This window comes from Camelus ferus, chromosome 11 (genome assembly GCF_009834535.1).
Source record: "Camelus ferus isolate YT-003-E chromosome 11, BCGSAC_Cfer_1.0, whole genome shotgun sequence".
In the NCBI taxonomy this organism is placed as follows: domain Eukaryota; kingdom Metazoa; phylum Chordata; class Mammalia; order Artiodactyla; family Camelidae; genus Camelus; species Camelus ferus.
This window is the reverse complement of record NC_045706.1, coordinates 49,301,201-49,327,295: the sequence shown is the minus strand read 5'-3', so window position 1 is coordinate 49,327,295 and position 26,095 is coordinate 49,301,201. Positions and strand designations below refer to the sequence as shown.

Below are 26,095 nucleotides of genomic sequence, written 5' to 3'. Positions count from 1 at the left end.
AAAATCAACTATATTCTAGTCAGAAACAGTAAGTTCCCCGAAAAACTCTTCTATACAGCTGAAATGACAAGTATCTTCTCACGTAGTTTATTTCTTTTTTGAGAAATCATATGGAAGGGAAAAGCGAACTATAATATTTTTCATATTGACAGTGCTCCTTTCCTAGGAGCTGTAAGCTATGTTAGTCCCTTATCTAACACGTCTGCCTTGCTTCAGCCAAGTCACATTACTGGTTGGGCATTTTGACATTCCCCTTCTCCCACCTTGCCTCCTCTCCCTCATTTGTCCCTTACATTAAGATATATCTGAAAAATGTGTCCTCCATAAGTGTTTCCCACACAGCCCAGCACTCTTAAGTCCACATCTCCTTGGCAGTTATGAAGAGTTTATGCTTTGTTCTTGAGTTCGTTTGTTGGTTGGTTTCCTCAACTAAACTACATTGTAAGCTTTCTACAGGTAGCAACAACATCTTGTTTGTCTTTGTCCCTCTAATCCTTATAACAGTCATGGCATGCAGTTGATGCCCAAATGCTGTCTTCCCTCCCTCTTCTTACAAATGTCTTTAATGATTATAGATAAAAGTCTTTCAAGAAAGCCATATTATAAGCAATTTTTAAAAATAACATATCTCAAGATTTCTCAAATTTAAATTCTCAATTACACATCAATTTCTCTTATCTGTTTTGGGTTTATTTTTGCTTTTGCTTTTGCTTTTGCCAGAAGGGAAAAAGGGAAGCCATGGCTTATTGGTTTATACCACCATTGTTTACTTCAAAGATATGTTTTGCAACTTCAATGACTTAATGTAAATTAAACTATTGTTTTAAACAGAAAAATCTTGTTCTCCAATAAAGTAAAGATACGTTTAAAAAATGCCGACTTCTGGGAATTTACCTTAAATTGTAAATAATCAGGTATTTCTGCAAATATTTATATAATAACAATTCACTGCAGACTGATTTATTATAGCAAAAAACTAGGAATAATCTAAATGTCAAGGGAAGGAAAAATAGTGGTTATGTAAATAACAAGAGTCCACACAATGGAATATTGAGCAGTCATTTTTTAAAAATGAGTTGGATATGTATGTATTGATTGCAGGATATCCATGGTAAGTTAGGTGGAAAAAGAAAGCCACAGCTCTGTATGATTTGTTGTTGAAAAATTATATTTAGTGGAGGGGAGGGAAACAGCTCAGTGGCAGAGCACATGCTTAGCATGCAGGAGGTCCTGGGTTCAATCCCCAGTGCCTCCATTAAAAAAATAATAATCACATTTATTAATACATGAAAAAAAGCCTACAAGAATATGTACGAAACTGTTAACAATCTCTATGGGACAGGAATGGAAAAGGTTGGGGAATGGAGACTTCCAGTTTCACTTTCTACATTTCTGTATTACTTTACTGTTTCTAAGGAGGTACACAACAATTTTACATAATTAAAAAAACTAATGAAGATATATGCCAAATTTTAAGATAACTTTTTTAGAAAACTATTTAATAACCTGGGGGGACTGTTCATTGTATTCTTTTGAAAGGAGCAACATGCAAAATAGTAACTACAGTATGAGTTCAATAGATAAACTATATAGATCACTATGTGGAGACTAAAGTGTTATAAATACACCAAATATAAAAGGACTTTTAAAAAAATCTAGGTGGTGGGGTGATTATAGTGTTTTTTTAAAAATACTTTTCAGTACTTCTTAAATGTTCTATTATGACCATATTATTTTTATAATCAGAGCAATGTTATTTAAACAAATTGGCATGGACAGTATTAGTAGAAAATAGCCACATCTATTTCTCAACTTGTGTAGAGCCAGCAATACAGGTGAACACTTCCAACCCTGAGTTCAGGAAGTGCTTGGGTTATGGTAACCACTTTCCTTCCTATTTTTAGAAATACTTCAAGATTTAGTAGCAGTGGAACAGTCAAATCTTGGTTCACATTTAAAAGTGTACTCTGTCCTACTATATAAAAGATTTCATTGTAACTTTAAACAACCTATTCAGTAAAGGCTGGCAGAATTCTATCATTATAAAGTTTATTCAGGAGTCTCCCACTAGGTAACTCAGTTTGCCCTTGATTTTACTAATGCCTGTGGGATGGTGGCTAATCAAATGCTTTTATGTGCACTTACCGTGGAGAATCTATTCCACTATCTCCTGCCATGCTATGATTTTCTGTTCCTTCCAAGTGACTGAGTTCATTTTGGATCTCCTGAGCCAACACGGGCATATGTGAAGTGTTGAAAAGTTCTAACTTTTGTGTGAACTGTTTTCTCATTTCCTGATTCTGAGCACTCTGACTCCAGCTAGCTGGCTTCTTTCCTGTGTCACCAAGACAGTCTTGGAGAGTTTCAGCCTCAGAAGCAGCTTTCCTTGTGTTGCAGTAATCAAATACACTTCCATCGGCAGGTGATGAAGCCTGTACACATTTAGCTACACTGAGTTCCTCTTCATAGTTAAAACCAGACTGGGTCCCTGAACTGAAGACACAGCTTTCAGCAGAGAGATTAGGTTTTTGGCCTTCACCTGGGTTAGTGAGCAACCCAGTGGGTTTGTAATGTTCATTTCCTTCAAGCGCATGAGGCTCAGACCTACCTACATTGCTAATGTACCCAGTCAGAGACCTTTCAGTCACCTTTTGTTTCCCTAAGTGATTCCACTTGCTTCCCCCTGTAAAGGGATACTGAATGTGGCCAGGCAGCATTTGAATTAAGTTGTCATTCTCAGAAAAGTCATCCTCATCTAGATATAAGGAACTGCAGGCCCCATCATCATCTTCCACTTCCTTCTGATACAAGACCTGGTCATCATCAGAAAGCCCTTCATTTTCTGGACTCACAGTCTCTGCTTCCTGGACAAATACCTTTTTCATTACACTTTCCTCTGAGTCTCTGTCTTGTCTCTCGGGTTGTCTCAAATGGTTCGCAACAATCGGGTAATCTAAAAGACCAAGGTTTTGGAACTGGTGTATTGTTTTATCAACTAATCTACAAGCAGAGAATGCTTGGTCTAAGGAAGAGGAGCCTCGTGGTGGCAGGACATGCTGTGTTTCTTTTGTCTCTTCTAATGTGTCAAAGTGGGAATAACTTTTCCTCAAGACTTCAGGGATTGCCTTGTTTTCTCCACCATACACATCATATCTCAACATTCTTTCCCTGAAGGAACAGCATTTACTATCATTTTGCAAAACACTACATTGACAGCAATTTAAGAGGGGATCTCTAAAGTCATCGCTGATAGGTTTGACAGTAAAGTTAGTCATACAAATGGATTCTGCTCTCAATTTATCATTACACTGTTCTGCACATGGCTGTCTGGCTTCATTCTCAAAGATTCTTGAATCCAAAGACCCTGACCTTTGGAAAGGCTTTCCCTTTGGTGCAATCTGACTGGGTTTCAGATCACTAGTCTTCTGGATGTTGTACCCTTTGGTTATAGGGATCCCTCGGTGAGACAAACCCTGGAAAGGATTACTGATTTGCTTTTTGTAAAACAAATGAGAACCTAGCACTAATGGATTCTCATCAAGTGGTGTCTGAACTACTGCTTCATTTGGGCTTTTAATTCTGGGGATGGGCTGTGTAGCCGGGAGCTTGGGGTATTTCTCCCGTCTAATGCTTCCTGGTTGCGGCCCACTTCGCTGACTCCTGGTTTTGTGTCTTTCCCTATGAGACTGGCCCTGCCTTCGAGGCTTTATAGACCGGCCCTGCCTTTTCTTAATTCCCACTTTTGAAAGATACTTATGCCCAACTGACAGCATACCCGTGGAAGTGCCCTGGCTGTTATATTTCTTCTGCTCTTCGTATTTTTGCATTAGGACAGTATGTTTGGTTAAGTTGTCAACGGTCAGAATGGGATTGATTCGTTTGATTATCTCATGTTCAATGTCTCGAGGGATATTGTCCAAGTTATCTTCATCTCGGACAGGCCACTCTTCTGGTGGGAACTGAGCAGAGAAACTGCTGTACTCCGTTCTAGACTTCTCCTTTCTGGATATACTGCGCCAGAAGAGGCTAAAGCCAAACTTCTTGACTTTTTCCCTGTCTTTTCTGTGTGCCAAAGGTTTGGCGCTTTCACAGACCTGATTCTCCTCAGACACTGAAACTGCTCGATTCTGTACCAAAGATTTGGATTCTCCAAAACCTTTCTGGCCTTTGCTAGTCACTTCTGCAGCAGCCGGTGGTTCCTGTGCACCCTGAGTGCACACATCAGGGAAACAGCGGCAAGAGTGACAGTGGGAAATGGGGGCTGCATTTCCTTTGGCAAACTCTGCACAGCTCTCCACGTTCACCAAGTATGTGATGGAAGTTGGCATCCGGGGGCTTTCATCTGATAGGACTGTCTTATTTTCTTTGGGGGTTGCACTTGTGATGAAGTAAGTCTGAGGAGTAACTATGAAATATCCTTCTCCAGTATGATAAATCTTCCTTTCTTTAATCAGACTTCCCAGAGTAGTATAGAGAATATCTTGAGATGGAATTGCAGTGCCTAAAATAAACAAGCATTTTACATTGATAGATTCTGAATAAGAAACATTTTAATGAGTGAAATCAGTAGCTCAGAAGTCACCACACATATGCTTGCTGAATCCAAGCTAATTGGAACATAGTTAATGAATGTAATTAAAATGTGAAAGAAGCATTACCAAGAATCATAATTGAATTGAGTAACAGGAATATAATTTTGTCTACACAAAGGCATATGTCTAGGTTAATGATTAAGTAGAGAAAAAAATCTGAATTCACTCAAATACAAACACCAAGTTACACAACCTCATTATAAATTTAAGTGTTGACTAAGGAAAGTCCTGAGAGCAAACATAGAAGTTTTTGAAAACCACAATTTCATAGCTTAAATCTTAGTAAGAATCTAAAGAGAAAATGAAAACTAGTCTGTGCTTGGGCGAGGGCAAACTACCTGACATCTGGATTATGGAGGTTTGACAAACTGAGAAGGTAACAAAATAACTTTAAAAGAAATTCCCTTTCCAAATAGCAGGGTTGAAAACTATATTTACATTGTGAAAACAGTGTGTAAAATGTGTAACACCGGAAGAATACATCAACGTATCAACATTGGTTTCCTTGGGGGAATGGTGACGTGAGTGATTACTCTTCTATACTTTCTGGATTTTTCTACAATAAGCATAGTTTATGATGGGAAAGATAAAAATGCTCTTTGACACTCATGCATTTGGATACCACGCAGCTATAACAAGGATGAGATAGATCAATATATGCTCGTATGGAAAGATCTCCAAACTATGTCTTTAAGCTAAAAAAGTAAAGAAAGGTGCAAAGAGAATGTGTAGAATGATCCAATTTGTTATTTAAAAAGGATACACATATTCAAATACAATTTATGAAAGTATACATGAGAAACTATAAATGATAGAAGTTGTCACCTCTGGGAAGTGACCATTTAAGAATAGGACGTCAGGGGAGAAGATGAATGTTTTTGCACTCCTTTCTATAACATGTGACTTATTTGTTACCAGAAACATTATTCTTGAAAAAGTTAATTTGGGAAATAAAAGAAAAACTCATATCAAGTTTATTGAGGCAGGCCTTTCTATGACAAGGCTCTAACATAAGATTCAATCATAGAAAAAAATGGGAGTATCACCCAGTTCATTTACGTGTTTAAGATGACATAAAAAGAAACCAAACACATGCAATGAACTCAGAAAGAAAAACTCATTACCCTACCTGGGTAATGTTTCATCAGATGTTCCAAGAGTGTCTCCTGTGTTACCACAATCTGAGCTGCATTCATATCGGATACTGCACAGCAAAGAACTTCAGCCAAAGGTATAAACTGAGATTGAGCTATTGGATTCATTTGCACCGGAAAGACATCACCTAAGTTGGAGATTAAAAAAAAAAAAAAAAGGAAAGGTGAAAAATTTGATACACTATAAAATGTTTGGAATTAGTGAACAAGAGTAAAAACTGAATAGCAGGTGGAACTGCTCCTCTTTCACCAGTCCTTACTCAGATTCTGCCAACATGACATGTGCGATGATAGAAACTACAGAAGAAAAAGGCTGTATGTTATGACCTCTACTTTTAAGAAATTTGTAATATTTGTCACTACTTTATAAGCAAGAGATCGTTTCCAAATGAAAGGCACCAAGTGCTACCGGAGTTCAGGTCTCACAATGCTTATGCGGCAATTCACATCTTTCAAAGCATTTTTTCATATTAGCTTCTTGAGACAGGCACAGAGGAGATTATTATTTCTTTATTTAAAGTATGTAAAACAATAGAAAGCTCAAATAATTGAGCCCAAGGCCTAAAAGCAAGTAGTGACAGAAATAGATCTTCTGACTCCTGATCCAGTATTTTCATCATTCCGCATTTTCCTGACTGGAATGATTAGGAAAATTTGAAGAAGGAAAAGGCAGAAGTCATTTCCAATTTGCAAGAATACATGGAGCAAAATCATGGTGCGAGGGAAGTACAAAGTACACAAGAGGCGGCTAGAGTTATCTTGGTTGGAGAGAGTTTAAGGGTAATATCAGACCAAAGTGGAAGATAAGGCTAGAAAAAAGAGCTAGACCATATTGCCTTTCCTCTTTGCCAATGTATTAAATGTTCTTCTTATAATGCCATTAGGTTGAGTTTTAGATTCTCTGGACACTCAAGGGAACCCCTCAGTTATTGGAAAGGAAGGACTAGGACTCAGGAGAGAGATCTGGGAATCAACCAATAGGGATGAGAGCTGAAGCTCAGGCGTAAAACAAATTCTTTAATAGACGAGTAAAGAAGAAAGCCAAGGAACACTTAACTGAGGGGCTACCTACATTTAAGAGATAGTAGAAATAGGAACTCATAAAAGACAGAAGGCACAGTAATGAAGGCAGGAGGGAGAGAACAAAGAGTAAGAGGAAAAAAAAAAAACCCTTCAAAATGAATAGCCAATCAGTAGAGTCAAGTGCTTGAAAGAGATCAAAAAGTTGGAGAAAAGGCAACTGGATTACTTGATTGAAACAAGGTGACATTGGTGACTTTCAAGAGAATTGTTACCACAGGAAAGAACAGATATTAAATGTCAGATTGAAGGGAAGGGAGTTGGTGAGAAAAAACTGAAGTTAATGGCTCTTCCTCCTAGAGCAGGGTTTCTCATCTTCGGCACTTTTGACATTTGGGGCCAGGTGCAGGGTGACCAATTGTCCCAGTATGCCCTGGACTGAGGGGTTTCCCAGGACACAGGATTTTCAGTGCTAGAACCAGAAAGTTGAAGGCAAACCAGTATGGTTGGTCACCCTAGCCAGAGAATTATTTGTTGTAGGGGGCCGTCTTGTGCATTGTAGGATGTTTAGTAGTGTCCTTGACTTCTAGATGCCAGTAGCATTTCCCACAGTTGCAGCAAAAATGTCTCCAGACATTGCCGAAAGTCCCTGGAAAGAAGGAGTTGGGTATGGGGGCCAAAACTGCCTCAATTGTAAACCACTGTTCTAGACCATTTTTTGGAAAAAATCTGATTGTCAAAGAGGAGAAACAGAACACAAACTACAAAGGAGTAGGATCAAGTGAATGTTAATGTGTGTGTGTATGCTGGGATTTTCTTAAAATCTCTGCACATTTGGATGCAAAAAGGAAGGGCTTTTTGGAGATGACAGAAATGATTCTGAGAGAGAGGAGACCAATAAAACAGCAAGATATCCCAAAGGAAGGGAAAGGGAAAATGTACAAAAGGCACAGATAAAAGAACTATATTAGAAATGAGATAAATATTACTTCATCTGAGATATGAGAAAATAGAGTGGCAGAAGACCAGAAATATCTTGAGGCATAGGGTGAAAAAAACATTAGTACAGCAAGGTCATCTGATCTCCATGAAGTTGGGGAGAACTAGGAATGGGAGGAGGAAAAAATGGGAATGAGGAGGTGAAGAGTAGAAAGGGAGTTTGAACAGTTAGTCTCAGAGTACACTAGGACACTGAAAAATGAATACAAAGATTATGAAGGAGCCCCGAGTCTCAAGGCGATTTAAGTGTGGTGTCTGGTAGATGAAGTGGCAGTTGGGAATAGAAAAGGATGAGAGTCAGGGAGGCCAACAGTGCTTCTAAAACTTCAGCGTGCATATGAGAATCACCAGGGGATTGTGCTAATGGGCAGACTCTGATTCAGAAGATCTGAACCTGAGCCTATGATTCTGCATTTCTAACAACCTCCCAGGTGATGTCCATGCTGCTGGTCTGAGTAGCACCAGTGTGTTGACATCCATAGTATCAGCTGAAGTAACTAATCATTCAACAAATAAACATGGCCCTAGGGCTGCATAGGAGTCAACTGTAGCCAGAGGGAAGCCAAAATAGTTAGAAAACCTGGCTATACCCTGCAGTTGACTTTCCCAGTGACAATGAAAAAGCCAATACATTGCACTGGTTGTTGAGGGGGAAGGAAACTGATGAGGAATGGCCAAGTGTAAAGGGTTGTAGCTAAAGCTGGTCAGTGGCTCACAGGACTTACCGCACGAAAGATAAAGGACTTCCATCAGGAACCTGATAAGCAGTTTGCTATTAAAGATCACATTGCTCTGTTTCCTTGTTTACTTACACGTCTCTATTTGGAAGGCTGGGGCATCTTTGACCTTGGAAGGTCGCAACACAGGGGAGAATTGCTGTCTGCTTTGGCAGCCTAAGGAAGGCTCTCCTCTTGGCCTGCTTGGTGCTGTCCCATTGGGTGATGCTAAGATACCTATAGCATTCTGAGAAGCTAGGATGAATGGCTAATTAAGTAGCATTTCAAAGGGCAGTGATAAGAGATGATGCTATGAAACTTAATGTCCGAGTAGAATGTTAACTGACCTAAAACTCAAAATCCTCCTAGAAACTCTACCTCTGAGCTAGGCTGGTAAGCCTTTCTCCCCATCTTCGTTCCCTCTTTGCTTTTCCTTTTTCCCTCTGCATCTGAGATTTACTTTCTTCTCTTTCCTCTCCCTCCTCAACCTGGCCAAATACAGAATTAAAGTACAATTGCACATATTTTTTTGCTTCTTAAACATATTTAACTCTATGTGCTTAATTTAAAACAAACATATATCTCCTTCCCATCTTCCAAGAGAGTCTAAGTGACTTTTTTCTTGTATGTGATCTTAAATTGATTACCTGCCCCACTTCATGTGGACTTAGAAGTCCTTAATTCAAAAAGGGAGGGGGGGAGGTCTCCTCTCCTAGAAAGTTAAAGACTAGAGTATTGGAGAAGCGGGCAAAATCTGAAAACGATATGCTCAACCGCATAATAGGCACTCAAGCCTCACCTCAACTCTAGTGTACACCCAGTTACTTTGAACTTTTAGATAGGGGTGGGAAGGATAGAGATTAAAACAGAGATGAGTGGCTTAGAAAAGCAGTGCATGTCTGGTGCTCCTGCTGCGCCCCCTGCTGGTGGCTTCCCATTTCTGTGCAAATGAAACAAGGAAGCTGTACTGGGGTCCAATAAAGGGTCTCCAATGAACCTTTGGGCTAGACTTGAAGCAGCCCATTTGCTAGCTCAATCCTTAAGCGTGTTTCCTCTTTCCATGGGAAAATGAATAGTCAAAATAGATTTTTCATGGGGCTGAGGGAAGGGATGCATGGGATGTTCCTGTACATTTCTTTGCAATCCCTTGTATACCTATAATTACTTCCAAGTAAGTTAAAATGTACTTTTCAGAAAGCACTACTTTTAGTTACCAAGCAGAAATGTATGAGAAAGAGAAGCTCTTTCTTACATTTTAAAAACCCCAAACTTTTTGTTAAAGAATCCTTAAACTGCTTGCCAAATCCAAAGACATATTTAGAAATTTTCTTCATAATTCCTACCATAGTGTGGGGATGTGTATTTTAAAAGAGTAAATAAATCTCCTACCAACTAGAAAGACAAATGCCCTCTCTTCTTTTTAAAATTACTACAACTATGTGTCAACTGCCTTTCAGAGAACATGTTAAGTCACATTTAACGTCTGCTGTGGAGCTCCCTCTAAACAAAGCCTAGAGAAAGCTTCTCAGTACATTTCCTTCACAGCCGTTGCTAAGATACGTCTTCAGGTGCATAAATCATCAAGAGTTTTTTGTGCAGGAAAGCAGAGGGAATCCTGACATGGGAATATTTGTGACAGATGTGGGAATGATTTTCGAGCAGCAGCCATAGTTTGTTTCAGTTACTTTTGCACTTGGGTTTCTGGAATGCAATAACTCTTACAGAGTTTTTCACCAAATATTAAATTTCTGTGTAAAAGATGCCATGTATAGAAATAAGTAGATTTCACAGTAAGAGAAGGCTAGCCCTTGGGCTTTACCCTCCACTACTGCGGAGTAATTGACAAGCACCCTTAAGTCCAGGCCCGCTGCAGACCTCTGACCCTTGAGCTGAGCAGGGATCAGAAGACTAGGAGAGCCTGTGGGCCAGAGTAAACAGTTCACAACAATGTTCTCTCTGTTTACACAGTCTTGTACTCTTGGGGGCTGTGGAAATGGGAAACATGTTTATGCTCAAAGACTGGTTTCACAAAAAATACCAACAAAGTAGAACCATACAGAGTAGCGCCTGCTACATTTAATGCCACCTTTTCTGCAAGGACATTTCCATTGCTACTGTGCTGTACCCCCAAAGGATTTAGTTGGTATATAATATTTTTTAATTCCCAAATTATGAGGTAAAATATATGAGGTTTTTTTTTAATTATTCTTTAAAATTCTACTTTTCTAGGAAAGAAAAAAACAGGGCAATGCAAATTAAACATATGTAGCATGTAGATACCCAGTGAGCAAATGAAAATATGGAGCTCTTAACTATCGAAAGCCAATGACATCCAGTACAGTCCAGAGCAGACCCCTCATAGCTTGGGATCCTAGAATTGTGACTAGCATCAGTCTCTTGTGTGATAGACATAAATTCACATAACCCCAGGCAATCAATTTCTGCTCCCGGGTGCCTAGTAACAGTGGCCTAGAAAGCCCCTGGCCAATAGGAGCAGAACAATGGAGGTATGGCCTGTTCCTGGAGTTAGTGATAATAGCTCAAGAATCTGGTGCCATCAAAGACCACATCAAAATTCTGAGGAAAAGGAGGTGGCATCTTCATGTCAGGACACGAAGTTCCTCTAGAAAAATACCCTATCCTGGCTGTTGTCTAACCGTGAAGAAGAGTGGCTGGAAGAGCTATTTCCTGGACAATTCATGAGGTGCGAATACTCATGCCCCAAGGTGAAAACAGCAAGAAGTACATTCATGACAAATACGGACACAGCAAGACTGCCTTCCACCAGACCCAGAGAAGGCAGCTGGCGTAGCACCAGCACACCTCCCCCAACCAAGAGCCGCGGTACTGGAGGAATCTTCAACCCGGGACACCAGACTCCTAAATCTGCCAGCTACAGATAATCAGTTGGAAGTTTTAATAAAACTAAAACAAGCCTAAACTTTGTATTCTCCAAGTGAGAAAGGCAGAACCAAAATTAAGTTACAACCTGCCTCTCCCAAGCCTGTATTTGCTTTATCCACTGGGCGTTGGTGGGGGGGAACCCTTCAAAAAAGCATCTTTATCAAAACTGAGTGTTTATCTTGATATCTGAACGCTCCTAAATGTCAGGGACAAAATTAAAGCTTTACATAAAAACTTTACCTTTAGGGGAAAAAAATTAACTTACCATGCAATATTTACACTTATCTTATGCTTTTAAGGCACCGAAACAAATTCCAAGAGGGCATTCTCATGGAATCTAAACTCTGAGTTTTTTCTAAAGGATGGTTAGAAAAACTCTTTCATTTTAATATACAGTGCTTGAATTTGATTTTAAGATCCATAAGAAAGTGTGTACAAATACACAAAAAAAGAGGAAATATTTCTTTGGCAATTTGGAAAGCATTCACAACAGAACTTTTAGTGTTACACTAAAACGTCAATTTGCCATAAAATTAAATTCTAGGAAAAACTAATCCTAGCATTATTTATTTCATATTTAAAACACAAAATTTTCTCTATTTTAAAAATGTTTAGTCCCCTATACAAGTGTGTTTATAGACTCTGTGCTAGGCAGTCTGCCAGAAATTCATGCATTATTGACCTTCAAACAGTTTAACTGAGACACTCAAACTCAGCTAATTACCCGGACACATGAAATCTGAGAGGATCTTTCTGGGCGCCTGTATTGAATCACACTGTGGGAAAAGTATCGTCTACATGCAGTAGAGATGACAATAGAGCATGAATAAAACAGCCTGCAGATACACCCAGGCTTAATAAAAAGGGATGTTTTGTTCTATGTAATCCAAGAAGCTTCCCTGATTCTAAATTGCACTTTTATCCAGTACTGAATTTCCAAATTTCTTTAAGATTAAAATTAATCCTGAACTTTTAAAAATGAAAGTACTCTGTAACAATGTATGTCTCATCAGAGATTAGACACTGGGCAAAAATTTCCATGACTTTAAATAATTGGATCTATTGTGTTATAACCTTAAATAGGTTCAGAAAACCAAACAAAATGGGAACAAAAAGAAGAAAGATTTCAGGCTAGCAAAACCAAACCCCTCTCCGTGTCTCCCTTTTATTTCAGTAAAACAAAAGAACGCAAACACTTTCCTTCACACTGAAAGACAAAAGAGTACCAAGACTCAGAAACTGGCTGTACATCTAAGGGTAGCTGGGTTATCTATGATGGAAGCTGAAATTCCTTCTCAAGCTCAGAGAGGTTTATTTTGAACTCCCAGACAAATGGCTCCCCTCCCTTCTGGGAAACGCCCTCTGTTGAAAAGCTAAAGGCTTCCCTCAGAAGGCCAGGCTGTTCAACAGCAGGAGTCCTTAGTGCTATCCTCTTTAACAGACACACTTCAAGCTGTCAGGATTAGGAAATTAGAGGCCCCTTGCTTTCAAGTGATATAGCCACTGATGTTGACCAGCAGTTGAGCTGCAAAGGTCTTGGACCGTTTATGACAGAGACCTCACAATTGGCTTGTCACAGCACATGGATATGCCTGAAAAGACAGAGTTGGCCCTTTCAGGGAGCAGCCTTCCCCCCACGGAGATACAGGGACACCTGGCTGGGAGGGAAGGATGTGAATGACTGGAACCAGATGATTTCTTTTAAAAAATGCTAAAATTCATTCACACTTGGTCCCGAAGTTCTTCAGGCCCTGTGGGGCCCTTCCCTAACCTCTATTCCTTTCACAGCTTCCTCTTTGGTTGTTAATGACTATACCCAGGTGTGTTAGTTTTCTAAGGCTGTCAAAACAAACTGGTGGCTTAAAACAACACAGTATCTCACAGGTCAGAAGTCTGGTGGTTTCCACGGGTGCTGCTGCTCACTGCTTGGGGCTGGGCTCAGGGCTGCCCTTGGATGCTCTGGGGGAGAATCTGCTTCCATGCTTGTTCAGGTTTTCGGCAGAACAGTTCCTTGTAGTTGTTGGACTGAGAACCGAGCTCCCCGTTCCCTCAATGGCTGTCAGACGGGAGCCTCTCCTCAGCAACTTAAAGTCACCTGCATTTCTTGTCATGTTGCCCCCTTCATCTTCAAACAGCCTGGAGTCTTTTTCACACTTCAGTTCTCTCCGACTTGCCTTTCTGTTGCTTCGATTCTGCTTCCAGCCAGAGCAAGTTCTCTGCTTTTAAGGGCTCATGTGATTAGATTGGGCCTACCCATATCATCCAGGGTAATCACCCTGAAGTCCATAAGCTAATTACATCTGCCAAGTCCTTTTTGCCATATTAGGTAACATAGTCACAGTTTCCAGGGATTTGGATGTGGACATCTTTGGGGGCCATCCTGCCTACTGCAGCAGGTAGGTATAAGGGTTGGGGCAAGGAAAAGCTAAGGAAAGAGGCACAGGTTGTAAACTTCTGCAGTCCCTGTGTCTCCTTAAAATGGCTGTGCAGAAAAACATCCTTTCTTTGCCCTCCAGGGAAATCTGAGGCTGACTTAAGATGAACCCAAGATTGTGGAGTCTGCAGAGGCAGGGCCAGTGACTGACAGCTCTCACCTCTGCTCAGCATCACAGTGATGAATATAAAATACCACTGTACAAAACTGGGGGTATTTCAGCACCAGGTTGCTGTTTGAGTAGTAACAGATAAATAAAAGTCCCTGTAATGACCTTTAATGAAGAAGCTGTTCTTTATAAACACATAGTCTTCACATTACAAATGAACATTTACTGGAGGTCAAGCCATCTGATTTGGGTTCTAATCCAAGTTCTGTTATGAGGTGCTGAATAAGCCACCTCTGCACTCTGGGTCTCAGCTTCCTTGTCTTAAATGTGGAGCTGAACTAGATCAGCATTTTCCAAAATGTGTTCTGTGGAAGTCATTCCATGAAATGCTTTGTAAGAAATTGGTCCCAAAGCCCAAATGTTTAAGAAACGTGGCTTGAGTCACAGGGACATTGTGAAAGGCTCTAGGAACTGTAACTGAAAACCTAACTTATTTAACCCAATACTTGCCAGTCATATCTGGCAACAGTCCTTTTTCTCCAATATCTAATATTTCCCTTCAGGTATGTCTTCACTCCATTCAAACTGGCCTCTCGCTGAATAGTCTGTACTTTCTCATCTTGACGACCTTGTGCCCATTTCCTCCACCTAAAGGACTCTTCCCCACATCTCAAAATCCTGTCAGGAAGACTGTCTCAAATGCTGACTTTCCCATGAATTGTTCTCTAATCCCACCCATTCGAGATACAGTCTCCTTCCTACATGGACTATTTAAGAAATACTTAATCCGTGGCTGCCATGGTATGACATCAGTCACTCATAACACACTGACACTGTAACAGGGCAGTCCTTCAATCATTCCTTATCCTGCACATATTTATTGAGTGCCTACTATATGGCAGTTAGTGGGGATACGACAGTGAACAGGACACAGTCCTCGCCCCCAAGGGGCTCCTAGTGGAACAGCAGCAGCTGGAGGCAATCATAATCCAACATGAGGGCTACAACTGCTAGGACTGGAAGTCAGTATTCCTGGGTCCCACTCCTGAATGCCATTCTCAGAAGTTTGTGGATGCCTGAGCACGACCGTCATGAGGAAGATGAGCCAGACTTGTCCCTTTGGGGCCTCAGGGCACCTAAGGCATCAGAAGATAAGAGAGTCCTGGAATTGGTCAGGCAGACCTGGACTCAAATCCTCCACTTCCACTAACTGACTACGAGCCCTCTTTGAGGATTCATCATTGACTCTTCAATACAAACAACAGTATTTGGTTCAAACGTTATTCTGGAGAAACATCCAAAGTACACATCAGTTCTACTGATATTAGCACTCTCTAACTTTTCTTCCCAAATTAAGAATATTAATCTTGATTATCACTTGTTCCATGTCGTTATTAGTACTTCGAGTGCTTCTTGTAGGGCATGGTTCTGCGCATGGATGGATTTCTTAGCCAATCCTGACGTTCCTTTTCCCAACTTCCACAGCTGGCTTGACCAGACACCAGTCGTGACCATGACTTTTCCCCCATCTAGGAGAAGACAATGTATGTTTGGTAAAGCTGACTGCTAGCCTTGCCTTCTTCCAGTAATACTTTATTGTGACCCCTTGTGGCAGAAATTGTAGACTGGCACATTCAACCCACATTCCCAGTCACCTTTTTCTTTGCCTTCCTCTTGAGTGTGGAGCCAGAAAAGTGTATTATGGACTCAATTTTCCAGCCTCACTTAAAACCAGGCACATGTGACATCATGGTGGTCAATGAGATAGAGGTGGCCCTACGCCACTGCCAAGAGAAGAGGCCTCACAAAGGAAAGGCCTTTCCTCCATCTTCTACCTTTTCATTCCTGAGTCTTTCTTCCAGCCTGGGTCCTGAAGAGGTTGCAGTCACCTTGTCACCATGAGGTGAAAAGCATGATATCAAAAGACTATCCACTAAGGAAGACAAAGCAGAAAGAAAGAAAGAGCCCAGTTGTCTGATGGCCTTGCTGAGCCACTGTGCTGGCCCTGGGGCTGCCTACCTCCAAACTGACTGTGATGAGACAAATCTACCCCTCATGTGTTCATGCCAGTTTTAGAGGGCTTTCTATAATCTGCAACAAAATACATCTCTGACCAAGGGACTTACTCAAGGACATTTGACATTCATCTCCTCATATTTTCTGCTGTGGGCAAAATGCCTGTCTTGCTTAGGGCTTGATTAAGCTTCTGGATTTTATACCGGCCGGATGCTTTTATTTCCACGCCTTAACTGCTCTGAAGCTAGAACACCACACTGATGGGTATTTACAGAAAAGGTGTCAGGGCTCCTGCTACTTTACCCATATCATGTTAAGTCAGGGGCATGCCATGAGAAGAATGAGATGCAGAAGTTTTGGCAGTATTGCTAATTTTTAACTGTTTGGGGAAATCTTACTAAAAAGGTTACAATGGGCACTCTACTCTAGATGAGGAAGAATATCCTTATCGCATGTAGAAATCACAGAGGGGAAGACAAGAACTGTCACAGCTGTTACAGCTCAATCTCAAAAAGGCATCTACAGTTACAGCCCTAAGAACAGGATGCCCTCCCATCTCTCCTGAGAGGAAGCCTATGAAATAGGGCCAGTAAGTCAGTATCACTGTTAACATCAATGTAAGATTAACTCAGGATTTAAAGAGGCAAATAATTAATAACCTCACTTATATTTGAGGGGTGAGTAACCCATCATTTGTTAAAGAAAGCTGTCTTCAGTCCTGAAAGAGCGCAGATCCACCCAGGCCCCAGGTCTCCACGTCTGGGCTGTGTAGTGGTGGATCCAGCCCAGCAGAGGCCTCCTGCTCCAGAGAGGACTAGGTTCTGGAGTGTGAAGAGAGCTGGGAGAGAGCTCTAATTTGCATCATGAGATAAACACACATAATGCTGCCTTTTACTCCAGGCTGCACACGCGCGCGCACACACACACACACACACACACACACACACACACCCCCAAAAAGCATCACAAGATTGCAGCCTTGCTTGCTCCTCTCCTACTAAAGGAGGTGGGGGTTGAGTGACTCAGAATAATGAACAGGATCTGCCCAGAATCCAGGGAGGCTAATCTGTGCTTCCCCGTGCCCCCCAGCAGGGCTGCTCTGCCGGGTCCACCACCCTCTCTGCCCCTCTGAACCACTCTTGCCCCAGTCTGGAAAGCAACACTGAGTTTCTGCATCCATGCTCTCTTTCACTTCTCCCAGTCTGCTTTGCTCCAGCTGCTTTCAAGTTGGTTATAGACTCTTTTGGCCTCCTGAAATATTAACTATTAAAAGATAAAAGCCACTCTGGGGATACCATTCATGTAAAAGTATTTCACTAAGAAGTACTTTTAGGCTGTTAGAAACTTTAAAGACATAAACTTTTTTTATTTTTAGATTGTGAATTCCCTTTTCTTCAGCACAGAAGGCTTCATGTTACATCTGGGCAGATGTGACTGCACCTCCACAGGACTTTAGTGCCTTAGGAATGAAATGTAGAGTTCACCACCCTAAGACATCTTAAAAGAGGCTGTAGGTCATGCTTAACATCAGCGGCTCTGGTCTTTACATGTGAGCGTCATCTGGTCACTGCTTCTAGGAGCCGACCACCTACTTCACACGAAGCCATCCATTACCGCACCTTTGACCCAAGGCAGCCAGGCCTTTTCTCAGATTACATTCTGGGAGAAAGAGTGTAGGTTTGTACACATGATGTGGTGAGGCTGTCCAGGCAGAAACCAGTGGGACCCATCTGCAGAGATTCCCTGACCTCTCCCTTTGCCGTCCTCACAGTCGTGGTTCCCCAACCCCACGCAGAACAAATGCACATACTCTTTCTTGGGTTTCAGCCCAGAAAACGGGCTCTAACATATCTTTTAAGTACATTGCTTCTAGCTTACTGCTTCCCTAGCTCCTTCCTCTTCCTTTTTAGGAGTCTAAGACTGCCATTCTCTATTTACTCAAGAAATAGCCCTTCTACCAAGGGCTGAACTGACAGTACTCCCATGACCCACACACGGAAGGTTTTCTCATCGCTTGCTCACTCAGCAACCCTCTTGCCCAAGCCACCTCCTCCCCTTCCCACTGCCACTTCACACTTTAGCCTGGCACCGAAGCTCCGATATGGAAGCAAAGACAATTCTTGTGGAATTGCCTGGAGCTGCCTGGGTCATGGGAGTCCTGCATCTGTTCTGCTCCCAACGTGGCCCAACGGAGCAAACTGTTAGCAAGAGAAGCAGAATCTTTGACTTGGAAGAGTTGGGGCTTTCTGGATAAACATTGCTGCAAACTTGGGATTCTTAGTGAGGTTAATTTAACAAGTATAGAATGAGAGGACTAGAGAGATTTACCTAAATCTGAAGGTGCGTTTACATTTCAAGGGAAAGTGAGGCCTGAGACCATGGAGTTGGCTCTAGGTCATAAGAACTGGAGTCACCAGGTTGCTCTGGCCCCTGCAGAGATGTGTTTATTTTCCAAAAGGTTAGAGGGAGAACCCAGGATCCTTTCCAGCCTGTCTCCATGCAACAAAGATTTCCCGCCTTCCATCTGGGAGAGAAGGAAGCAGTTGCCTTTCTCCTGTTTGTGAGCAAAGAAAATTCATTTTTTTCTATCCCTCACCTATGGCGTGTCTGACCACCCATGCTGGAGATTTTTCCGTCTGGCTTTCGTCACATTGCCCCAGTGGTAAGCACTGAGGCAAGGGGTGCTGATGCAGTTATAACTACTTCCATAATAATATTATTTGTATTACTGCATAAATTAATAACTAATCTGCTCCTGACCTAGAATACCTCATGAGCATTGAGAATAAAGTTGGTAAGGATGAAGACTAAAAGCCCAACGGGCATGGTGACAAGGATGATGGGCGCCTGTGTGTCCCGTGGTTTGCTGGGAGAGACAGATGAGAACTCCGAGGCTGGTTAGCAGGATTTAAAGAGGATCTGTGTGAACGAAAAGCACATCTATTGAAAGTATCAGGAAGTTTGTCAGCCAGGTGTTAGGAGATAGGCTTGGAAAACACAGCCCTAATGGCACTTTTGGATTTTGCTCTCATCCTCTGGTTGGGCCGGAAATTCTTAAAGGTAGGCTTTAGGTGGGACAAGAGAAGCTTAGGTTGTTCTCTGGCACAGGTGAGAGGAGAGGGTCTAGGACTGCAGAGCTAAGCGGCCCAGTACCGCAGGGAAGCAGTCTGGACTGCTATCTTGGAGACACTTCTCTGCTCCTCTCTGACCCTTAACTCCTTTTCTGCCCTAGCTGATCTTCCTGTTTCAGAAGGCACCACCCTAGTCCCTTTATACGGCGGAAACGGGAGTGGACGAGAGACTGGAACAGTGATGGCTCTATTGGATACCAGCACGGTGTACCTATGTGGAGAGGAGACACGGCGCATGGGTAAGTGGAGATGCTGAGGAGTACAGAGCGAAACCTCACTGAGTGAACAGAAAAGTCCTGGAGCCTTCTCATATAGGCCAGATGGGGGAAAAGGGAGGGCCATTCTAACATGCCACGTGCAGCCTGCATTTTGCCTCCCTCTGCATTCCCCACAAGGGGGGAAGCAGCTTCTCCCCACAGCTGTGACTTTTATCGCTGTAAATGCTGACTTTAACTGCTAGGAGTTTGTGCAAAACTTTGCAGTGGGGAAAAAAAGAGAGTTTAAAAATGGTTTGTGTCGTTTTCCATGCTGCTGCATCTGAATATATGGCAGAAATTGATTTGGATGTTATACGCTTGTCATAACTGCTCCAGAGGGATCATCTCATCTCAGTTAGAGAAAGACACAAAAAGAAGTGTAATGGGACACACTTGCTTTTTGCCACCTGTGACTGAAATGGATGCCTCTTAGCCCTAAGGTCTGGCAAATGAGAAAACTGCTGGCTTCTTACCATCAAACTGGAGGCCTGAAATCTTATTGGACTCCAGGTGTGGGATACAGAACAAGTTCCTGTGCTGGATTGTGGCCACAATGTTTGCCTTAGGAAAGGTAGTAGGCCAAGAGAGCATGAGAAGGGAGGCAGTTTCCAGTTTAAGGTATACCTTAGGAGTCTTTGATACGGTTACTAGGTATGTGCCTTTTTGAAAGAGGCTTTCAAGCCTGCTAATGAGCTCTTGTGGAAAACAGATTACCCCCTAGTAGATCATAAAGTTGTGGGTTAACTCTATGACTGACAGGTAAAAGGAGTTTTTAAAGAATCCTTGCACGAAAGGAAAGGCCCGATAGCTAGGCAGCGTTTCAGCTTTGCACAAGAAAGGGGCAGCTATACCTGCTGCTGCCCCAGGCAAGGAAAAGCAGCTGGCTTTTGGGAGGAAATTAGAGGGAATCCTAGATTCACAAGGTTTCCTTCAATTGCCTGGGCCTGGCTCACTGATGCCTATTGTGGTTTTAAGCTCCGTTAAGCTGAAAACAAGTGTGGTCTCCCTGCTCCGCAAGCAGAACTCAGACCCTGAAACTGTTGATAGGCACACTTTTGTGGTGTGAGCTGTGGAAACGGATCATCAGTGCTGGTGCACCTGCCTGGATCACACACAGAAGCCTGTGGAAAGGGCTGTTCTCTGAAGAGGCCATGGCTGATCAGGAAAGCCTGACTGTTTCCTGGCAGGATTCCTAGGAAAGCTGCAAGACAGAGGAAGGTCAAAACACAAGGAGTGCAGCCCCTCCACCTACTCGGGTAGAGGGACAGACTAAAGCAGATGAGACTGTGGGCCCCCTCTTGGGAAGATCTCATTACTGTTGGCTTTTTGGATTCAGCGTTTCTGAGTTTTGCAGCTGGGCAATTTGTGCCTTTTTTGGTTCTGGCAGAGGTCACTCAACAATCAGCTGCTGGTCTGACTCACTTTTCACCTTACACTTCAGTGAGGTAGCTTGATGATTCAATGCAGCTGTCGTCAGGGAGGGCTGCTCCTCTCTCCAGCTTTTTCACTGGGTCACTGTCAGGACAGTAAGGGTGGGGGGCTTGTTTCCAAAAATCTATTTCAAAAAAATTAATTCAGAACTCTGCCTTAAACATTCTCCTGGATACAATGTATGCTTCTCTCTGTACCCTAACAATAATCCCAGGTCAGCTTTCCTGAAAGGGGTCTTAGGAGATTTAGACTGAATAATTCTGTTTGAATTGTGTGAAAACGTTCTGTGAGGAGGCTTTCTGCCTCTCTTGCACCCAACCCTTCTGGGTGAGAGGGGAGGATGTTGGAAGAAACCTGTGAAGTAATAGTAATGAGGCTCACTGACTTCGTAACAATGGAAGAAAAGCAAAAAGCAGGGCCGCAAGAAGGGAGATGGAGGGTGGGGGCAGGGGTTAATGATCTGTGTTGTTTGGAATCTGCTCTGGGACCCTCCCCCCACAATGAGAACTCATCAGTTGCTCTCCCCACAAGCTGCCCTGCGCCCCTTTCCTAACCACTCCCCAATTCAAACTGACCACTCACTGCCTGACAGCTGACCAGACAGGAGGGGACAGTCCCAGCTCCTGCGTTTTCCATGCAGAACACCTCCAGATGACAACCACACCTCAGGGACAGATGAACTGGTGTCATGAGCAAGCAGGACTGCCTGAAACTGAACTGAAAGCAAAAACTGGACTGACCTGAATCTTTTGGGCTGAAGGGTAGAGTCCCAAAAGTTATCAACTAGTGGGAGGCCCCATTAGGGATCCTGCCCACTTGTGCTGACTAATTGATGTGTTGTCCCTCTTGGGGGCCCTAGTAATTGTAAACTCTTTGTTTCCAGGGGTGCCATGTAGGCCCTCTGGGGCTGTATGTATGAAAGGCAGGCATTAAACACCAACTTACACTGGAGGTGGTTATCAGAAATTTTCAAGTCTTTAAGGAAATACCCTAGGTAGACCAAGGAACCCTCAGACGTGTACTCTGTGGGAAGCTTACCTACAATATGAGTTATTCCATTAGAAAGGTGGTATGAAATTTATTCTTCACTTTAGCTGAAGTGATTCATGACCCTGTCTCAGCCTCAGAGGCATTCTGGCCAGCTTCAACTCACTGGGGCAAGTTATAGGTTTCTTTTTTGCAGGACATGGCAAAGTCTGTGCAAAATATTAATATAGCCAGCTCTACCTGGGTGTATGCCTCGGGCCAGGTAGGCAAAGTTAATACAGAAACCTGAGAAAGCCACCAGGCATTCTAAGGTATAAACCTTTATGATAAATGAGATTTGTTCAACTGACTAAAACCAGGAAGAGCTTTGGAGGCTGAGATTAAGACCAATACAGTGGGACTGACCTCATCCTGCCCTTGAAGTCTTCCTGGGTAAAAGCGTTGTTTAAGACAAACCCAGTGGATTCAGTTCTTGCCCCCACTGCGGATTAGAACAAAATAACCCATGGAATGGCAGATGATCAGGAAATTTACCAAGAGCCAACTATGGAGAAACACAAGAGGTGGGATCATAGGGTAGAGAGAAAACAGTTTTGTATTTCTGCAGAGTTTGGGCTTTTTGAATAAATTTGCTGAAAATTTGGGATCCTGGACTAAGAGCAAATCTTAGAAAATTAATTTGCAACTGTATAGATAGGGAACTCCAGATAGATTCACCCAGCTCTGGAGGTATGTGTTTGTATTTCAAGGGAAAATGAGGCCCAGGACCTTGGAGACATCTCTAGGTCAGAAAGCTGGAGCTTATCTGACCCCTGGAGAGATGTGTTTACACTGCAAAAAGTCAGCAAGCCCAGAATGCTTCCATCCTGTCTCCGAATAGCAAAGGTTTTTCTCCTTTCTGGAAGCAAACAAGGGGCAACTGACTTTCTCCTGTGTATAAGCAGAGAAAGTCCGTCTTTCTCATTCCCACGCCTATGGAATGTCCAGCCACTTGTGTGGGAGGTTTTTCCAACTGCTTCTCATGGAGTTGACCCCAGGACTGATGCAGTTGCTATGTAAGTAAAAAGTAATCTGGTTCCACTTTGGGGTGTGAGTGCAAGGAACTCCGTGGACCACTTCCTAGCAAAACAAAGCTGGTGGCAACTATAAAACAACTATTCAAAGCCTCTGGAAATTCTTCTAAGAGCACACACCAGACAAGGAAACATTTATTCAAGAAAACCTAGTGAAACTTGGTAAGAACAATGAGAGTCTGTGGCAATTGGGCCACTACCACCTCCCTCCCCGTCTGCCCCACTCCAGCTCAGTTTGATGAAAGTTCCACTCCAGGCAAATACAACCAAGACGTCAGACTCCCTCTCCTCAGCTCCCAAGCAAGGTTTACTGAATCTTACTGGGAAAGGCAAGCTGCCAGCATTTTCCATCCCCTCCAACACCAAGCTGAAGAGGCTAAATTTAAATTCCTGGCGAGTGTGACTGAGAGATCTGGGATTCCCTTCCTCTACCCAGTCTCTACCCACCCAGTCCTGGCTCTGTCCCAAAGCAGCAGTCCAAGAATACTAGGACTCCAATCACCTTCATCCCAGCTCACTCACAGAGCATAGGTTCCACCCTAGGAGAGCAAGCTGGTCTTCTCACTGTGCCCAGCACCCAGGGCAGTGGCTCTGTTTGCCTAGTGAGGGAGAAGCAGTCCCTAAGAAAACATTCCAAAGCACTCCTCAAAGGAACTGACTTTATTTGAAAAGTGTGTAGGAAAGTTCAAGCCTAAGGGCACTCCTGGAAACTGCTCCTTTTAAGAATAATGAGCTAAACTACAGACTAGCTAGTGCACACAGAGAACCAGAAACAGAGCTAAGAAGAGCCCTCCTGGGGTCAGAAGAAACTTCAGAGACTGACCTCAAAAACAATTCCTGCCAGCATTTAATTGGAACAGACTGGTGAGCAAGTTTGCCCCAGAGCATTGTTGAAAACAATAGAGCAAACAGCTGATAATTACAGCCTAATAAGAGTGGTGTAGTACCAAATGAAGCAGACGTCGTAACTAAGAGATCAGGGACAGTCAGAGCCCTGCTAAAACCACCATCCCAGGGTGACTGTATGCATGATAAAGGCTGTGCTCTCTGGGGAGCAATATCAAAGGCTTCATGCTTCAAGGGAAACATATTTCACTAAAATAGCCTAGTCAAGTCACAAAAGCAAGCACACTTCCTGGCGAGGGGAAAGAAGAATCTGTATCCTGAGTTGCTATGTTACCTAAAAAGTCCAGCTTTTCAACATCACAAGTCATGCAAAGAACCAAGAACCTGTGACCCTTACGTAAGCGAAAAAATTGGCAACAGAAACTGTCTCCTGCCACCACAATGAGAGGAGCTGCCACTGTGTCCACGCATCTGCAGTGGACTTGTGTGGAACTGCTGCAGTTTCCTGATCAAGAAGAACAAGCAGGCAGACAGCACTGAGCCCAACAACTTGAAGGCCAGCAACTCCTTCCGCTACACTGGGCTGATCCACCGCAAGACCTGGTAGCCCACAGCAAAGGTGTTGTGGTGGTAATGAAGCAGAGAGCTGGCCAGCGAAAGCCAGCCGCTTCCTATGGGCTGACCACCATCTACAAGAACACCCGAGCCACCCTCAGCAGCACCCAGCACATCCGAAAGAACAAGTACCGCCTGGACTTGCGCATGGCCGCCATTCACAGATCCAGTGCCACCCTGTGCAGCCAGAAGCATGTGATGGTGAAGAGGAGGCAGACCTGCCCACCAAGAGCTCCTGAGTGCCTCCCTCCCCCAGAGTAATAAAGATGCCAGCTAACAAATTAAATTAAAACAATATAGACTTCAAAGTAGCCATTATATGTTCCAAAAACTAAAGGAAACCATGCTTAAAGAAGTAAAGTATGAAGACAATGCCTTGCCAAATAGAAAATATCAATAAAGAAAAACTATAAAAACTAAATGAAAATTCTGGAGTTGAAAAGTATAACCAAAATTTTAAAATCATTAGAGGGGCTCAACAGTAGATTTGAACTTGTAGAAGAATCAATGAACCTGAAATTATATCAATAGAGGAAATTACATAAGCATTCCAGAGAAAATAGAAGAGAAAAATGATCAGAGCCTCAGAGAAATGTAAGACTCCTTTAAAGGCACCAGTCAGGATAGGAGAAATAGAAAGGAGCAGAAAAAAAATCTGAATTACAGTAAAATCTTCCAAAATTTGCTGAAAAACATGAATCTATACATCCAAGAAGCTAAAAGAACTTCAAGTAGGCTAATTCTACACACAGATACATCAGAAAATACTGAAAGCCAAAGACATCTTTTTTTCTTTTTTTAAATATATTTTTAATGTCTTTTTTTAACGTTTTTTTAATGGACGTATTGGGATTGAACCCAGGACCTCGTGCATGCTAAGCATGCACCCTACCACTGAGCTATACCCTCCCCCACCCACCAAAGACACAATCTTGAAAGCACTGAGAAAAAAACAGTTCATCACATACAAGGGAGCCCCAAATAGATTAACAGTTGACTTTTCACCAGAAACAACAGAGGCCAAAAAGCACTGTAATAACATATTTAAAGTGATGAAAGAATAATCTCTGATCCAGAACACCTGATGTGTGCATTCTAGATAAAATTAATAAAGATGAATATTAAAAACCCCAAAATGCTCTAATTAAAAGATTTTAAAATTTAATGACTTCTTATTGCCACATTTGGAGGACAATTAGTGAATCAAGACCCACATGATTAAGTTTACTCATGGGGCATCCCAATGTACTAGAACATTGAGACTCCCTCTTCCTCCCATTCTTTTTGCAAAGACGGAGTTGTGTTCGACTTTGTGTGGAAACAGGTTCCCTCTTATCATACTGTAGAAAGATACTTGGTCTTTCTTCCCAGTCCCTGGTACAGAGCTCCTAAACCTTGTGGAATTTCCCTAGTGATAAGGGTCACTGGCAGGCCTAGACAGCCTCAGGATGGGGGCTGGCTGCCAGGAGACCAAACCTTGGTTAGAAGCTTGGGACCGTCAGCCCCACTCCCCAGCCTCTGGAGACGAGTGAGCGGCTGGAGACTACATTGATCACCAACAGCCAATAATTTACTAAATCATATCTATTTACTGAAACCTTCATAAAGACTGCTGAACAGCAGAGTTGGGAGAGCTTCTGGGTTGGTAACTACATCAGGTGCTGAAGGGGGCACGAAGCTCCAAACCACTCTCCTATACCCTGCCCTATGCGTCTCTTCCATTTGGCTGTTCCTGAGTTGTGTCCTTTATGATAAACTGGTAACAGTAAGTAATGCACTTTCCTGACTTCTGAGTTGTCCTAGCAAATTAC

The 26,095-nt window shown here is 42.6% G+C and overlaps 1 protein-coding gene and 1 pseudogene across 2 annotated transcripts in view; one reads left to right on the top strand and one right to left on the bottom strand.

Moving 5' to 3' along the window:
• Window positions 1–26,095, bottom strand: part of STOX1 (storkhead box 1) — a 46,458-nt gene that overhangs the window by 2,679 nt on the left and 17,684 nt on the right. For both annotated transcript variants that reach the window (XM_032491529.1, XM_032491530.1), the window contains exons 2-3: window positions 5,722–5,874; window positions 2,146–4,501 (exon numbers count right to left, since the gene is read on the bottom strand). In XM_032491529.1, the coding sequence (XP_032347420.1) occupies window positions 2,146–4,501; window positions 5,722–5,874 (2,509 nt within the window). The remainder of the gene's footprint in view (window positions 1–2,145; window positions 4,502–5,721; window positions 5,875–26,095) is intronic.
• LOC102520508 lies at window positions 23,939–24,545 on the top strand (annotated as a pseudogene).